General features: G+C 45.3%; 1 protein-coding gene across 1 annotated transcript in view; it reads right to left on the reverse strand.

The window, feature by feature from the left end:
• LOC138296332 (uncharacterized) overlaps window positions 1-18,274 on the reverse strand; it is an 89,234-nt gene that overhangs the window by 48,923 nt on the left and 22,037 nt on the right. The window contains exon 3 of the mRNA XM_069235374.1: window positions 4,254-4,382. Within this exon, the coding sequence (XP_069091475.1) occupies window positions 4,254-4,382 (129 nt within the window). The remainder of the gene's footprint in view (window positions 1-4,253; window positions 4,383-18,274) is intronic.

An 18,274-nucleotide genomic window follows, 5' to 3' on the forward strand; every position in this document is an offset into this window, starting at 1 on the left:
TGTATTCTTCGATGTAACCCTTCAGAAGGCCTAGATCTACATTACAATTTTTAAATTTAATTTCTCCCCATTGTGATAGATCTTTCAATCTATACACTTAAATTCTATAAACTAACCAAACATTGGTTTATGCTGCTTTCCAAGGAACTAAGAACTCGGCTACCACCAACTGCAAAATTAAGTGTTACCATAAAAAAATACCAACAAATATTTGATAACGAGTCCCGATAAATCAATATCGAGAAAGAGTGGTTTCCAAAAGAGGATGAAGGAAGGCCATATAACCACTAAGGGTGTGGGGTGGTAGGGATTGAGGGTGGAACTTGACCAATGTCCCCTCAATGGGCGGTATCAATTAGGTCGCCTTAAGATACAAGATGGAGAAGGCATGAGTGAAGAATGTCCCAGGTATGGGAAACTGTTGTCCTGGGGGGGGGGGGGGGGGGGGGAGAAGAAGGGGGAGTTCCCTTACGGACTAGGTGGTCTCACACACATTAGTGTCTTGCTTCATCATTTGGCCACCTAGCCCCACCCAAGTAAGATGATACTACTTGGGCGGACTCAACCTCTTGGTTAAAAGAACCCGAGGGAGTGCTGAAATTAAACTGGCTGGCTAAATTACAGGGATCCAGATGGGGTAGAAATAAAAATACCATACATGTCACCAATTAATGCTAGTTAACATTTAACGGAGGTGCATGTCGGTAAGGTTAAGAACTGGGGGAGGAGGCTCACTGGAGAATAAGGTCTCTTAGAGTCTAAAAAGGAGTATATGACCAACATGTTTCTGCCCTCTCAAGGTGCTGGTAGGTCAGGGGCATTCGTCAGGGTCTAGGATCCTTGAGCACCAACAATAAGTGAAGTGCTCAAAGTGAATCATAAAGGGCCTACCTGAACAGGTGGTTCATGGTGTGGTAGGTCTGTAATGGCCCGGAGATAAGGGTGATTTGCCTCTGGTCTGAATAGAGCCGGGGGAGGGGTATTCCCTTATAGTCACACTCACTCCAAAGGGATTGCCGAGGAGAGTACCTACGTGCCGGTGCCAGACCGCTCTGGTGATGAAGGAAGGCCCTCATTCTCTTGATTTACACAATATCTTTCTCAGGACCACCAGTACAGGAAGGGTTAGCAGTAAACTGGTATAGAACAGATTTTCTTGGTCCCCCTTAACCACAGGGCAAAATCGGAGCACCTTCCCACACCATTTTCCAGAAAACACTGAATAATATGGACTCCGTTTCAGGTTTAAAGAGTATCTGATCTAGTTGAGCTGGTGTAGTCCAGTTTGTGACTTTGTGCTACAAGGACATGTGTTGTGCAGACACTCTTGACAGTCAGAGATCGGAGATTGTGTAAACAGAACCAGACTGGATGTTATTTCCTTTACTTCAAGTAGCTTATATAAAAGTAGAGAGGGCCAAGTAAACCTACTCTCTTGTTTGAAGACCTGATGTGGACTTCAGAAATAGACGAGAACTCATGTTTTAGACGGGTGGTGCTGAATGGGCATCTGCTGCAAGTGACTGCCTCACAAATTATTAGTATAGGAGTGAGCAAAGATGATGCAGGCACAGCAGCCCCACAAGATAATTAAAATAATGAACTCAAATAAAAGGAATGCATCTGCACCGGAACATTTATGTGGATCTGGTTAGCTTAGCAATGTCTGGAAGGAAATCCTGTGAATAATAGGTTAATTAAAAGCCCCTTCCTGCTTCAAAGCATCAGTCTTAGCATTGTGAGTGTGCTACTGTCATAACAGATATGTCCCATAGGAAAGGTCCCTCTATTATGAGTTTTTAGGAATACTTTTGTTGTACAGGTGAACCCCCTCATGTATAGTGGTTGTCAGTCTTGTGTACAGATGAGAGGCGCATGTATACAAATAAAATCCTGTTCCTGATTATTTTCAGTTCTGAAATTATTGGTTCTTGTCCGCACTTAAGGCGAAAGTAGAGTCTTACACACTTAAGTTACAAAAGCATTCTTTTTTACTTAGGAGTGTCACCAATCCATGCAGTCCTGTGATTTCAGTTTGATTCTTGAGGTCTCTTATTTTCAGGACTATGTGGTCTCCAGTGTTTTTAGGCAGGCCGAATAGAAGCCTGGTCTTGATGCAATGTATTCAACAAGAAACAGGGCAAACTTGAAATAGTTTATTGGGAAAACGTGGCCATTCAAATATCATGAGATGTGTGTCATCTGTATTCTTGTGGGGCTTGATCGGAGACATCAACAGCAGCATGTAGCTCATTGCTTTAGTTGATTTCTGAAACTCATGGTTTATGTGCTTAGTTTCACTATAAATCAGTGAAAGCTACACTATTCTGATTGGTAATAACAATGGCTAAAACAGACTTGTCAACATCCTGCCATCTGTTTTTGTTCCAGCCAAATAAATGTTTGAACATAACTGGGGCATTTGTGTCACTACAACTATCACCGAAAGTGTTGTTGCAAATGATCCCTACCAAAGCCATTACGTTTTTCAAAAATTGTACATGTCAGTGACCAAAATAAAATAATGCTCAGCATAGTCTTATATGGTTGTCCTCACTGTCAGACGTTCTTTAGAATTTGCTAAATGAGTTTATGCATGTTGCAGTTGTCCAGTTTCCTTGGTCTTCCAAGATAACTGAATTAATCCAATGCTTCACTGGAGGCATCCACCCTCACTTAAAGCTAAGGTTTCATTTTATCTTGAGATATTGGAAGGTATTTCCCAGTCTCTGGGGTCAAAACCTTCATCTTCTTTCCTGGTAAGTACCTAGAGTCAATACTAGAAGTTAGTAAACCCTCTAGGATTTGTTTTACTTCAAGCATACTATCACGGATGGAAGTTCAGATGCAAAGTCCAAGAGCGTGGATGTTAGCCAAATCTATTTATCCCTTGACAGCAAAGGTGTCTGCATACTCATGTATATGATTGTCCAGTGTTTGTACCAACATTGTACAAATATTGGAGGGACACTTGCCTTGATATTTGTAGCACGAAACCAAGGCAAATAAATCTTATTGACATACAGAATACATCATTCTATGACATGTGCATACTTAATTCAATAGAACAGTCAATTGGTTGAGTGCTTTGGTCAAGATTACAAATAGTAGAAAACTCACTGGCTTGTACATTGAACTTCCACAATCTAACATGCACGTGGTTGTCTGGTGGAACTAATCAAAACCATCCTGCAAATGCTATGTGGAAATCTTTGATTGACTTGATATCCCAGTAGAACTCAACAAAATATTGAGGGCCTCATTACGAGTGTCAGTCCAAAGACCGCCACACTCGCGTTGACAGCAAGACGAGTGCACTTCGGACGGTCCAGGGAACACCAGGTTTCACCAACATAGAAAGGCTGGCAGTGAGGGTATGCTCACGGCTTAGCATTTTCTGCAATGGCATACTTTACCTTGCCAGTAGAAGCTGAACACTGAATAAATCGGCCTGATTCCATCCAGTTTTTATTTTTTCCTTTCCAGAAATAAGACTGAGCTTAGACTACCACGATTGAACACTTAAAAAAAAAAAAAAAAAAGCACTGTTAGAGGGGAAAAAGAAGCACTGTAGAAGGGGAAAAAAAAAAACTATAATTCTGCACTGGAAGCTCACTGGCCAGATATCTTTTATTTGAAAATTTAGGAGGCTCAAATGGGTGGATCGCTAAAACAAACAAAATACGTCTGTGAATGTGAGAGCTGATTCAGTAAATCACTACCAGGTCCTCAATGGAAATTAAACACCACGTTGTAATTACAGCACCTTTCACTCTTCAGGTTTAAGTATAAAGCAGTGAAATAAGCAGCAAAGTGATTTCCCCAAACAAAACACACACCATGGGGCTGAAATATGTACATCAAGCACAACTCTTGACAGGGGAGTTACATTTTTGTTCCAGGAGACCACATCACTTTTCAACCCATTTGTGCTTGGCTCATGATGGGATTTGCAGGCAAGGTTTCTTAACCCACTACTCACCGAAATCCTCAAACACTCCCCAGGTCAAACTCTTATTAACCACAGGTAAAAACTAGCCCAGTCAGGAAGATGACCAAAGACAGGAAAGAATTTCAGTGATCGCATATCTCCCATCCCAATAGCCATCATCTACCTCCGACCCAGGTGGCCCTTTAGTCCACTGAAGCCACTGCCAACAAGCTTATCCCACTTTAAAATCATCACTCTACTTAATGCATCATATAAACACAGGGTACTCACCAAGAATTACACCAACTGCATTTAAACTTACTTTCAGTGGTCAATTTGCTCAGGACGTGTCTTTGGAGATCCGAAAAGCTGCTATAATATTTCATTGTCAGAGTGTACATCTCCCTCCATTCGTACTTAAAAGTGCATTCTATAGACGTTTCATCCATTACTACAAAAAAAAAAAAAAAGAGTTATGACATCATATGCTCACTCTTAAACCACATAAGTAAAGATCAACGTTTTGACCCATTATCAGTATATACAAATCTGGTTCATCACATGGCTTTGGCATATGTTGGCTTAAAGACATTTGTTGCCATGTGTGTTGTTGCATACTTGATTGCCTGTAGACAGGACCACTGGAATTATGTAGGGAGGAAGGATCAAATTGAGATGCAGCAAGAAAAGACAACTTAAGAAACCCAAAGTGGCACATTTTGTCTGCCAAAACAGTGCAAAGGTGAAATGGGTAAGAGAACCAGACCAAGATGATAACATAGGGCTCAGAGCATTAACCAGACTAAGGGCCTCATTAAGAGTTTGGTGGACAGACTGCTGCACTCCTGGCGGTCCGACCGCCAGATTATGATCCTAGCAGTCAGACCACCAGGAGACCGCTGCGACTGCCAGGATCATAGATCCTGATGGGTTGTTGGCAGTCTGAGTCATGATCAGCCGTGGCTGGACAGAGTTTGGCACCACCATGCTGACCACAACTCCACCTTCTGCCGGCCTTTTCATGGAGGGGTCCCATACATGAAAAGGCTGGCAGAAAGCCAGTACGGGGGGCCAGGCCTGCACTGTCCAAAACCATGATGTGGGCAGTGCAGCCACCCACCAGCGCCCTCGAAATGTGCACCATCTGCATTACCCTTGGATTCCTAAGGGAACCAAGGCCAATGCTGCCACATTGTTTCCACTGGGCTGACTGGAAGAAACATAACATGATGTTTCTACCAGTCAGCCCAGCGCAATCATCATAATACGACATGTGTGAGGCAGTTGGCTTGACAACAGCCTCATCCAAACGGGTTTGGCAGTCCGACAGTCTGACCACTAAACTCTTAATCAGCCCTTTAGATAAGCTAATAGCAGGCAATCCTTGTAAACTATGTATTATATACATACATTGGTGCATACAGGTGACAGGGCATGCATGTCGGTTCACCAAAATGCCAGGAGTAGCGAAGTGACATCACTTGCCCCTGATTACATCACAGGAAGTGACATCACACAAGCTCACTGCTGGTGGCATGAAGAAGTGATGTCATATGACCTTTGCTTCTCATGACATCACAAGTAGTGACATCACCAAAATAAAAAAAATACAATAAAAGGCAAAAATTCCCAATATGTTCAGGAATAATAAACTAGAAAAAGTGGTCCGAGGAGATACAGGTCTATGCTACTTAATAAATAAATATATATCAATAGGGCTGCTACCATGCCAGGGATTTAGAACACACCCAGGGTCTGCCATAATTTCCCAGGTGCCGATGGTATGCTTTCCAATTAGAACCCCCACGGTCCAATTACTGCCACACAGGAATGTAATGTTCATCTTCATACTTTAACACCTATGGTGATAAAGGGTTGCTAAACGTAAACGGAAGACGTAACATCACACAGGTACAGTAAAAACATGAAAATGTCAATCACAGTGAAGACTTTGCAGCTATTGTGGCGCTGAAGGAGTGACAAATACACACTGGTGTAAAGCCACCCTGCCATGTTCCATACATCTTATCTTGGCCCAATATGCCCACATCACCACAAGGACTGAAAAGTATCATGCAGTTCCAGCCTTGTAAACAAAGCTGAGTGTCTTACATGTATTTCTCTCCTCCCGCCTACCAGTGGTGCCACGCTTCATTACACAGAGTAGAGATGCATCAAGACTGCTTGGACTCAAGCCTTACATCCTGTGTTACATACAACAGGATTCAGTGCATTTAGTCTGGTGCTCAACTCTAATTGGACAGTAACCGCGCAGTCTTAACTCCTCCTTCTGGCAATGAATAAGGAAAGTTGTTTAAAAATGGCCCATTCCCACATGTGTGGTCCATTTTAGCAATGACCAAGAGACGGGACAGGCATTAGAAGAAATAACTATGGAAGAGCTGAGCATCTGCCTTATCACCAATGAGATTGTCAGCCTTCTGAGAAATATGGCCAGTGGAGAGAGTTGGCAAACAGCACTGTCACACCATCATGTATAAAGGCCCTGTAAAGTAACCAAATGTACTGTGTGGGCAGGCGGGCCCTCCAATTGACTAGCAAATGATAGCCACAACCCATCTTGAACTTCACCATCTTCTAGACAACACGCAATCAGGATTCAGAAAGAGCCACAGCACCGAAACAGCACTCATCGCAGCCCCTAAGGACATTCAAATCCAAATCATCCTGGATCATGGAGAAACTGTCACCCTCATCCTACTTGGTCTCTCTACGACCTTCAACACCATCTGTCACAAAAAGTCTCATCAGAACTCCACAAGATTGGCATATAAAAGGGTCCACTCTCAAATGGATACCTTCCTTCCTGTGAGGAAGAACTCAAAGGCTCAGGTTTCCACCTTTTACATCACAGACCAAGAAACTGATATGTGGAGTCCCACATGGATCATCCCTCAGCCCCACACTTTTCAACAAATACATGACACCACTCACCAACATGATTCGATTACAAGGCATCACAGTCATCCCCTTTCCTTTTACACCAAACTCATCCCCTCCCTGACAGACAACAAACCCCAGAACCAACTATATGGCAATGGTTGTATACTGGATGCAAAACAATTGCCTGAAGCACAACTCCAACAAGACAGAAGTACTGGTCTTCCGAAATAAGACCTCTCCATGGGACTCCACCCGGTGTCTTTCAGAACTAGGGCCAACTCCCACAGACCATTTAAGAATTCTAGAGATCATTCTAGATGGTGAGCTAAACATGGCAGCTCAAGTCAATGCAGTGTGCACGGTCTGCTTCCACATCCTATGCATGCTGCGAAAGATCTTCAAATGGTTGCCTCAGAACATCAGATGGAGAGTCGCACAAGCACTTACTAGCAGGCTGGACTACAAGAACACTAAACCAGAATCCCCAAAACACTCCTACAAAGACTCAAGACTACCAGAACACCAGAGCAAGACTCAACCTCCCACATCACACCACAACTCAGGAAGCGTTACTGGCTCCCATTCACAACTGCAGCCAATTCAAACTTCCCATACACACATGCAAAGCTCTACACAACATGGGATCAAAATACATGAACTGCATACACACACACCAGACACCTACACTCTGCCTCCCTGACGCTCTCACACTCCCTGCATCCACAAAAGCAAAACCAGAGGTTGCTTATTCTCAGACATCCCACCGAAAACATGGAACAACTTCCCTCAACACATAAGAGCCTCCTCACTTCTTGAGTTCCGCATGAACTGAAGACCTGGCTCTTTGTATAAGCATTTTGGGAACCACAAACCTGCCCAAGTGCCTAGGTACCCTCTCGGGTGAATAGTGAGCTATACAAATTAACATAACATAACTGACTATTGGCCTCGCCCCATTAGTAGAGGTGTTGCCCTCCAACACATCATTTGCTGTTCAGGGCACTCAGACTTCATAACGCAGTCTAGCCTGGCAGTAACTGGAAAGCCACGGACAGAACTGCACATGATCATGATTCACAATACTGAGAGTGTTCTGCAGTGCCTGACTCTTCAACCTGACAAGCAAACTCTTGACCCAGAGATGGCTGTTGGTCCATCCACCCACACTGATACAGTAGCATGAACCAGCAAAGACAGCAATGCATGCCACCAGCCCTTTGACAGTAATCATCACACTGAGTGCACCAGTGAAGCAACACTACTAAACGGTTGCCTAATAATCCACCACCTCAGAGAAATAGCTCCATTTCCACCACTTATAAATTGTTAATCATATCAATGAGTGCAGCCTGGTCTACTAACTGGTTAGATCAACATCCACAGCACACTAAGAGTTAGACAATGTGAACAACCCTATAAAGCACTTTAAAAGGTTTACCACACTTTCCCTTTGGTAACATTAAAAAAACCTCAAAGGGCAGATGTATGAAAATTCCATTCACAAGAAGGGGTTGCAGTTATGCATCAACTTTTTGCGAATGGAACGGAATTTGAGAACTGACCTATATGCTAATGGTCAATTTGCAAAATTCCAATTTTGAGTGAGTCGCAATCCTATGTACCTCTACTATTAATGAAGATTGCAAATAGCTACTCACTGCAATTGGAATCTATCATAGGGATAAAGTCCCACTGGGGTTAGCAAACCACCATGGCTGTAACCGCATAATACACACATATACACACATTTTATTTTTTTACTGCAGCCTGTTTTACGTAAAGGAAACCGGGCTACATTTAACAAAAAAGATTTACCTCTTTGAAAAGTCTGAAAGTGGGGAGCGGTCCCCTGCACCCCTGTCATTGCACCACTATTTTTTATTTCGTTTTTAAATCGCATGAGGATCTGTTCCCTTTTGCAAATGTGTCACCCTTCCCCAAACTAGAGGCCAATCTTTGCCATGAACTGATGTGAAGAGTTGCCCTGGTTGGTCCCCTTTCTCTCCTTTGGTTTCAAACTCTGAACACTATTGCTCATGTTATATAGAAACTGAGGGAGTTGAGAAAAAGTGGAAGGGATGTAGGTTGCTGTGCCCTTGGGTTATCTCCATCTGCCACTTTGCTAGAAATGTTCAGGAGTTGGGCTTTTATACACATTTTAATACAAATATGCAAACTGTATGAACTTGCAGCCTTGGTGTGGTACCCTCAATTTTTTGCGGACTTTGTTTTTGCTGGCCTTAGGGCATACCCTCACTAACACCTTAATAGACTGTCCTATCCACATACAATAACCTCCTACAGCGAATCCAGAGGCAGGGCAGGGGCTCTCTGCACTTCAAAAGGCAGGTCTCTGCAGTTTCCCTACTTCAAAGCCTCAACTGGGTATAAGTACTGGACATCTGACACCACCATTTCAGTACACTGCTGGCCGTGTGGATATTCTGCCAAGGACTGCTGAATGCTTGCTACTCTCCTGGACTGCAATGTTGCTTTACTCTTGCTTTGGTGTGCTATTCTGTGCCTGCTGCCCTCTTGCCTGGGAGTGGGAAGGACTGCACCCGCATCTACAACCTAGAACCCAGAGTAACTCCAAGGGCTAGCTGGCTGGTCTCCTGATTTAAAGTTTCATGGACATAAAAGACTGCCATCCACGATGCTCCTGCACCTGGACTCAGCCATCTGTGAGTCTACCCAGCCAAGTGGTGCCATCCCAGTCTGGACCTTTGGAAGTGGGACCAAGGTGTTTTGCAACAGAGGATTTTGGTTCCTTTGGAGCAGAGTAGAATTGATGCATTGCTGCAGATGCAAGGAACAGAACCTACACATCTCTACTGCGTGGGTCAGAACCAACGCAACCAGGCTCACATAGCCACTGCACCTTGAATCTTGGGGTCGGCATGTTGCCTTCGAAACACCACTTTTTCTGGTGCATGGTACTCTCATCCGTCGATGGAAGCCTCAAAGACTATGCGGACACTCCACCTTGCAGCCGCTGTGCAGATTGGAACCAATGCATTGCTTCAACTGCACAACGCATCCTCAACACTGGCCTCTACACTTGATGCAGCAGGAACCTTCACTGCAGCGTCACTGCATCTTGGAACAGACACATAGCTGCTACTGCTTGGTCCAGAACCGAAGCATTGTCTCTAATGCATGCTTCTGAACTGACAGTGCTTCAGAACCAGGATTTGAGGTACGTTGGATCAGCTGGCCTAACTGGACCCCCATAGCTGAACACGCTCCATCGCGGTTGGCCTAACATTTTGACATTGTTCTGCTCTGGTGCACCCTCAAATATCTGGTTGGCGCTTATAAGTGCTATTTTACAGCATATTTTTTAATAATTCATAACTCAAGTTCTACGGATTGGATGTTTTTCATTTTGGTTTTATTTATTAAATTAAGTTCTAGGTTTCCAACCTGGTGCAAGATCCTTTTTGTGTAGTTTGCACAGTTTTACTGTTTGAAGTGTTGAACAAATACTTTACAAATTGCCTTCAAGTTAAGTCAACCTGCTCTGGGCAGAGCTACCAGAATGAGAGCACAGGTTAGTTTGGGATTTGCTTGTGCCTTCGTCTGACAAGAACTGTGGTTGCTTTTTGACCAGGGCTCATACCCCAGTCAACCAACAGCCCGATTTCTCACATAAACCAGAACAATAAAAATATATTCTCCATATACAACTTAAACATAAGACGTGAAAAAGAAAGTGGCGAAATAAAGACATGTCCATACTGTGGTTTAATGAAAAAGGGTGTGTGGGCTAGATTGAAGTCAATGGATGCACGTGTTAGACTGTGAAGGGATGGAAACAGATGGCAAATTTCAAGTTTGATGGGTCTTTTAAAAAATAAATAACAAATAAAAACCAATAGGCAGGCCAGGCAGTAGCGAGCCGGAGTCTCAAGGTTTGTCCGGGAAAAAACAAATAACTTAGAACAAATTTTCTTACAGCTCAGTTCGCAAGTTAACAGTTGTATCAGAGCCCCAAGTGAAGCAGGGTGATATGAAAAGATTCATGCTGAAGATGGTCCTGGAGGATAATCGGAGTTCGCCCAAGCTAGTTGAGCGCAAAACCTTCATTTACAGTTCAAATGATGTCCAAAAATTATTCCACAGACTTAAATCTGCATGTTGGTAGCTCATTTACGTATTTTCAAGGATGAATATGCTTTCTGACCACGGATTGACGATGAGCAAGGAGGAGGCGTTCTAGTTTGATTCATGTCAGGCTTGATTTCCGGTAGCCTGTGCTGACAAATCACCAAGTCAAGACCAGCATCAAGGAAAGCCCTAAAAGTCTTGGTACTAACCAGCTGCTCCAAACTTTTTCTGGGTGACCGGATTCGAGGAAGCAGCTCGGAGTTTGAAGAAGGCTTCAGCTGTTCACACAAGAGACCTTCTATGCAAATGTGAAGAGTCCCACAGCTCCAGGCTTTGTTTTTTTGGCACTTTACGGCAGTAGATCTTACAAAAATGTAATTGCAGTGCTCCACATACAAGAAGAATCTGTCACAGTATGGAGAGCATCAGTGGACAGTCAACCAGTTTGCAGTAAAGAGACACTGACAAGAAACCAGTCAGGCAATTACAGGTAGGGAGGCACGCATGTAAGAGGTTAGAGCTCTGCTTTGTATCTTGGCATTTTGTAATAAAGTTGCAACCCTAGGTTGATGGCTAACTCAAGCAGCCAACCTAACAGACGGTGAGGTGGCTGTCCAGCTTAACATATCCACTTTTCAGCTCTGCGGCATTGAGAATTACATTTTGGCTTCCTATATCCTAAGCCACACTTCCTGTGTGCTTCAAAATGGCCAAACTGCCTAGCCCCTTTGGTTACTTTAGTAATTCTAATTCAAAGTTATCTGGCACTAGATTTTCAGAGCAAGGCAACATCTTCGGAAACATTGGCAGACCCCTGACAGGCCGTAAGCTGTACTAATCGGGCCTCTAGTTAAATAGAGATTTCCCCTCTTCCCACCCAATTTATGTGAACTAAACACTAACTACTGTAAATTTCACGAAAGGTCATACCTGCATTTTGAGTTTCCACTCAGATACACAAAGCTGCTACTGCAGTGGCTGTGTCGTACGTGAGTTAACGCACGAGGCCGGAGGGACAGAGCTAGTCTGTCTTCTATGTTTAGACGCCTCATGACGCCACGACCAATCTGTAACGAGGACGGTCGTGACGTCAGGGGGCGGCGCGGCGGAAAGGCAGAGGCGCGAAGAAAGCGCGGTGTTGCGGCCGGCCGGCTGCTCGTGGGCCTTATTTCTTGTGGCAAGAATAAAAGATATTAACATGAAATCTGCCTCCTTCGCATCCTTCATACCTGCCACTACAAATGGCGACGAGGGTCACAGCTTCTACCAAGGCCCACGAGTGTAGCCCACCTTACCTGGTGTTTCGGGAGGCCAGTGGAAAGCGCTGATATCTCTTCACTGGGACTACGTGCAACCCCTAAGGCGCTGATGCTGCGGTCTCCACACGATTGACTTCGACGACTCCTACCGTTCTGCGCAGCCCAGTAGCCTCCCGCTTTCCGGCCATGTTGCAGACAGGTCATATCTGCGTACCTCCTCTCTTCCTGGACTCTCCCGGTAAGCCATGCATGAAGTGGAAAGGATGGCTGCGCGCATTTGAGAACTATATTATCTCAATTGATGGTCAGGGGTATAGCCCCGAACGGAAAAAGTCGTTGCTATTCGGACTGTTGGGGAAGGCTGGACAAGAGGTTTTCGATAGCCTGCCGGTATATGTGAATCCCCATGGAGCCACAGCTCCGCTGAATGAGTACCAGGAGGCTGTGCGGCGGCTTGAGCTGCAGTATGCAGAGGAGTGCAACATCATGGTGGGGCGCCATAAATTCGCACTGCGGAAACAAGAGGAAGGAGAGACTATCGAGGAATATATTGCATGTCTACGTGTCCTAGCTCAAGATTGTGAATTTGCAGTGATGACTGATACGTACATTAGAGACCAGGTGGTGTTCTACTGCCATTCAAAGAAAGTGCAGGAACGTTTGCTTTCATGCAGGAATCCTTCGCTGAAGGACGTAATTGCCATTGCAAAGGCAGTGGAACGCTCCATGGTATCTTCCAAGGAACTGGCGAACACCAGTCAGGCTTCAAATGTGTTCTATGTACAGGACAGCCGTAAACATGTGCCCGGAAATTCAGAAAGGGCAGCGAGTGATAGAGGGGGAGGCAGGAGGCAGCTCGTCTGTTATAGATGTGGGTCAAAAGATCACTTAGCGGATAGCAGGGCCTGCCCTGCCGTGCACAAAAGCTGTTCTAAATGCAGGAAGTTGGGCCACTTTGCGGCAGTATGCAAAGCAAAAAAATATAATACGGGCATGAAAGTGAGCTCGGTAAGCGAGAATGATACTGATGCGGATGCGGACATGGTGTTGTCCATTGATGGTGAGGACGGTAGAGTGAAGGGTCCCATTGGCTCCGTCATGATTGGTGTGATAAAATTGCCATTTACGGCTGATTCTGGTTCCCCCCTTACCCTGATCTCTGATAGGACATTTGATTCGAAGTGGCAAGATGTACGACTGCACGAGACGGATGTGAGTCCAAAGGCCTTCGGGGAACACGACATAGTGATGAAAGGTTACTTCTGGGACTCCCTCACCTTTCGAGGGCGCACTGTGAGAACAAAGATATATGTGGCTGAAAATGGGAGGAGCCTTGTAGGATGGAAGGACCTGGCGAAGCTAGGTGTGATGCTAGTCCCTGGGGCGGAAGATCCCATAGTTTTGAGAGATAACTGGGTCAATTATGTGCAGCCTGATGATTTACATGATGGATTAGCTGAGGTCCTCGAAATGTTTGACTCCGTTTTTGAAAACAAGGTAGGGTGCGTAAGAGGATTTGTGCATGCTATACGGCTAAAAAAGGGTGCCCTACCCATAAAACACAAAGTCAGAACAATTCCTCTTTCAGTAAGGGGGGAGCTTAAGGCTGTTCTTGATAAGCTGAAAAGGGAAGGAGTAATAGAGGAAGCAGGTGCATCAGAATGGGTGTCCGCAATCGTGGTGTCCAAGAAGAAGAGGACAGGGGACATTCGGTTGTGTGTAGACCTGCGATCACTGAACAGAAATATCCTGGTGAACTGCCATCCACTGCCCAACATTCAGGAGATATTGTCGGCCACAGCAGGATCGAAGTTTTTCACCCTGATAGACCTGAAGTCTGCATACCACCAAGTATGTCTCACGGAGGAATCCAAGGAACTTACCACCTTTATTACCCCGTTTGGAGCATACAGGTACATCCGTCTTCCATTCGGCCTTGCATCGGCCTCGGGCGTCTTTCAAAAGCTAATGGACCTCCTCTTCTGCGATATGAAGGGGGTTGAAGCATTTCAGGACGACATTCTGATACACACGGAAGACGAGAAGGGGCACTTAGAACTGCTGCGCAGAGTGTTGGAGGTGCTACAAAAAAGGGGATGACAGTCTCCAAAGACAAGTGCAAATTCATGAAAAACAAGATAGAATACTTAGGGCACGTGCTTACCCCTAATGGCATCGCGCCGAAAGATGATTTAGTGAGGGCCATACGAGATGCCCCTTGCCCAGGAGACAAAGACACCTTGCGATCGTTCCTGGGACTCAGCGAATACTATTCCAAGTTCATGCAAGGATACGCAACCACTGTGGAGTCTCTAAGGAAACTGCTACGGAAGAACGAAAAGTATACGTGGACACAAGAACAAAGCGCTGCCTTCGAATCCGTCAAGCAGGCAATCGCCGCGGCCCCAGTATTACGACCGTACAACAAGGACCTCCGGAATGTAATCACGGTTGACGCCAGTGCCAAGGGAATCGGTGCAGTATTTTGCCAATTCCAAGGGAAGAAGGAGAACACTATTGCATTCATATCGCGGTCATTGAGCGAAGCAGAGAAGCACTACAGCACCATCGAGCGGGAGACGCTCGCGTGCGTCTGGGCCGTGGAGAAACTGAGAAAATATTTGTGGGGCAGGGAGTTCGAATGAGTCACCGACCACAAACCCTTGATATACATGATGGACGGTGAAGGACGTGGCAATGGCAAAGCCAGCTCTAGGCTCCTACGTCTACTGTCTAAGTTGCAAGAATATCACTTCACCGTCAGACACATCAAAGGGGGCCTCAACTGCAGGGCGGATTGCCTATCTCGCATACCGATCCCGGACGAGGAGAATGATTCCCTGGACGACACGGAGTGCGTTGTGGCAATGGTTGACGCAACAGCCATGTGCGAGGGATCCATATCAGAGGAAGAATGGTTGACGGCTCAGGAGAAGGACGGGACTATGCGGAGGGTGATGGACCACATGAAGGCTCATTGGCCCCCTATCCGGAACTTGCACGGGGCACTCAGAAGTTTCCAACAGATTAGTCCCGAACTCACCATCGAAGGCGGCTTTGTGAAGAGACACGAGCTGTTTGTACCTCCGGAAAGCTTAAGAGACAAGCTAATCAGGATTGCCCATAAAGGCCACCCGGGCAATACCGCTACAAAGAATCTCCTCAAGCAGTACTACTGGTGGCCAGGGATGTGCAGCGATGTCAGCAGATTCATTGATCGGTGTGGACCGTGCTTAAGGGCCGATAAGCACTGGAAGACGACAAAAGGAGAGTTGCAGCTGGTGGACATACCTGCCGGCCCGTGGAACAAGATTGCCATTGATTTTGCGGGCCCATTTACAAGGCTACCTGACGAATGTAGACATCTCATCGTCCTTACGGATTACTTCTCCAAATGGATTCACTACAAGTTCGTCAGGGAAGTTACCACTGAACGAGTGATCAAGGCATTGACGAAAATTTTCGCGATTGAGGGACAGCCGAAGATCATGGTGTCGGACAACGGCACCCAGTTAGTGTCCAGGCGGATGACGGATTTTCTGTCCAGGTTGGGGATTAAGCAAGAGAAAACCCCGCTGTACAGCCCGAAGAGCAATGGGCAGGTTGAGCGTATGAATAGATTCCTCAAAGAGGGCGTGCAACAGGCGATCGCTTCCAACATGAATGTGAAAGCGTTTCTGGCGGACAAGGTGAACACTTTCCACAACACGCCCAGTGAGGTTACTGGACACACTCCGTTTTATTTGATGAGAGGGAGAAGATGCATGAGTGAGCTTACCCCCAAATTAAATAAGTGGTATGACATGAACCGGGAAATTGAGGCAGAATCTGATGAGAGATTGAGAGTCAAAGCAAGAATAGTGGCCAAACAGGAAAACAATAAGAGGTACGCTGACATGGTGAATAGAGCCAAAACTAAAAATATAGCGCAAGGGGATTGGGTATTGGTGAAGAAACCCAACAGGGTGATGAAGGGGGAGTCTGTGTTTCAAACCCCGGTGCGTGTGCAAGGAGTGACAAGAGGGGCAGTCTGCCTGGAAGGAGCGGGGTGGCGGAGCAAGGACGACATAGTTAGGCTCAAGGCTGGGCAAGAGAAAATCATCATGAAAGATGTCCGTGTGGATGGGGCCGAAGGCACGGATGATGTTGATGAGTGGCAAACTCACGAAGCCAGGGATGTAGTCATTGATGAGGAGGAATGTATGAATACGCCTTCCAGGCCAGGAATAAGTGGACAGGCGAGTGCGGAGCGATGCGAGAAGGCATGGCGTGGCTTGACGGCTGCCTCAGGACAGAATGGCTGCAGGCCCGAATCTGTGGAGAGCGACAGTCACAATGTAATGGGGTCAAGCCTAGAGGATGCGTGCGCCGTCAAGGCGAATTCACTTCAGTATGTTACTCCGAGCAGGCCAATTAGGCGTATCCGAGCACCCAAGAGGTTCGAAGATTTTGTTATGAGGTGAAGTTCCTTAAGTTTCTTGTTCTGTTGAAAAGGGAGATGTCGTACGTGAGTTAACGCACGAGGCCGGAGGGACAGAGCTAGTCTGTCTTCTATGTTTAGACGCCTCATGACGCCACGACCAATCTGTAACGAGGACGGTCGTGACGTCAGGGGGCGGCGCGGCGGAAAGGCAGAGGCACGAAGAAAGCGCGGTGTTGCGGCCGGCCGGCTGCTCGTGGGCCTTATTTATTGTGGCAAGAATAAAAGATATTAACATGAAATCTGCCTCCTTCGCATCCTTCATACCTGCCACTACAGGCTGTAAAATGGAACACCCAGCATACTTGCCAAACCTCTTACAATTTGCAAATATTCAAACACCGGTACAAGTCCGTGAAACTCTTATTAAAGGAGAACTTAAAACAAAAATAGATCAAGTTCAACACACAATGATTAGATTTCAGCATGCACTGTAAAACTTAACATGTGCTCTACTACTAAAGAACAAATATATATTACTGCTTAAGTCTGTATAAAAGTTACTGTAGCTATGGAGAACTGGCTGCCACGTTACACATGTAAGCAATAGTAATATACCGTTCAGAAGCAGAACTGAATGTGCAGAACATGACCCTCCTTTATACATTGAGGCCCTCACTGTGCATAGCACAGGCAATGAAAATGTATTACCCTTGTCATGCAATTATACCACGCCAGTACTAGCGAGACAAGCAAAAATACTAAAGCCGATATATGTGCAAGCCAACATGTTCAAAGAAAATATTTGAGCTAGCGTTCAGAAAGAGGTCAGCCCAATTAGAAATGGGAGTCAAGTTGGAGGGTACACTAATTCATCACACTTGTGAATGTAGCCCCATTAAAAATGAATGAAAAACAAGCCTCAAACTAAGGTCAGGTTATTTTGTGAAAAAGTTACGTTAGAAATAGCAAAATACGAAAAACGAGCGGGTAGCAAAACGTCAAAAGTAGTAAACTCAATGGCATGGAACCGAAAGACAGCTATAGGCAAAGCAAAAGCTGGTGTATTCACAATCAGCTGGAAAGGTTCCAATGAAGAAATGAAACCAAGAATTATTGAAGAACTTGCTTCAAACTTCAAAAAATAAGTTAGGCTATGCAACGAAAAATCAATGGATTGGTCTTCAAAGGGGTCTCAGCGGAAATGTAAGTCATGAAGTGTTCAAGAACCCCACTGCTAAGGGCTAAATTTAGAAGTGCGACTGAGGATGGTTTCATCTAAGACCACGTTTTAGAAGCAGAAGTCATACTTCAGTTTTACGTGGGTTCACAATCAAAGCAAATGTATAGTAGGCAGTTTTAGTTTACTGTTCAGCAAAGGGGATTCAACTAATTCACATATATGTAAGTGTTCAAGTTATTAACTTAGAATGGATTGAAAAACGGGTAAAACAAAACGACACCACTATTACAATGAATGTTAGAAAATGTACAGTAGGCTTTAGCGACCTACGCTCTAGAAAGTAAAGAACAATGGCCTACTATTTCAGCAAAGGCCTTATAATCTGATCTGGTGGCTCAGTGGCCCACTACCAATAAACCAAGAGGCTGTGTTTGACCTTAGTTACAGGTTCGAACCCCAGTGGGTCC

This window comes from Pleurodeles waltl, chromosome 5 (assembly GCF_031143425.1).
Source record: "Pleurodeles waltl isolate 20211129_DDA chromosome 5, aPleWal1.hap1.20221129, whole genome shotgun sequence".
In the NCBI taxonomy this organism is placed as follows: Eukaryota; Metazoa; Chordata; class Amphibia; order Caudata; family Salamandridae; genus Pleurodeles; species Pleurodeles waltl.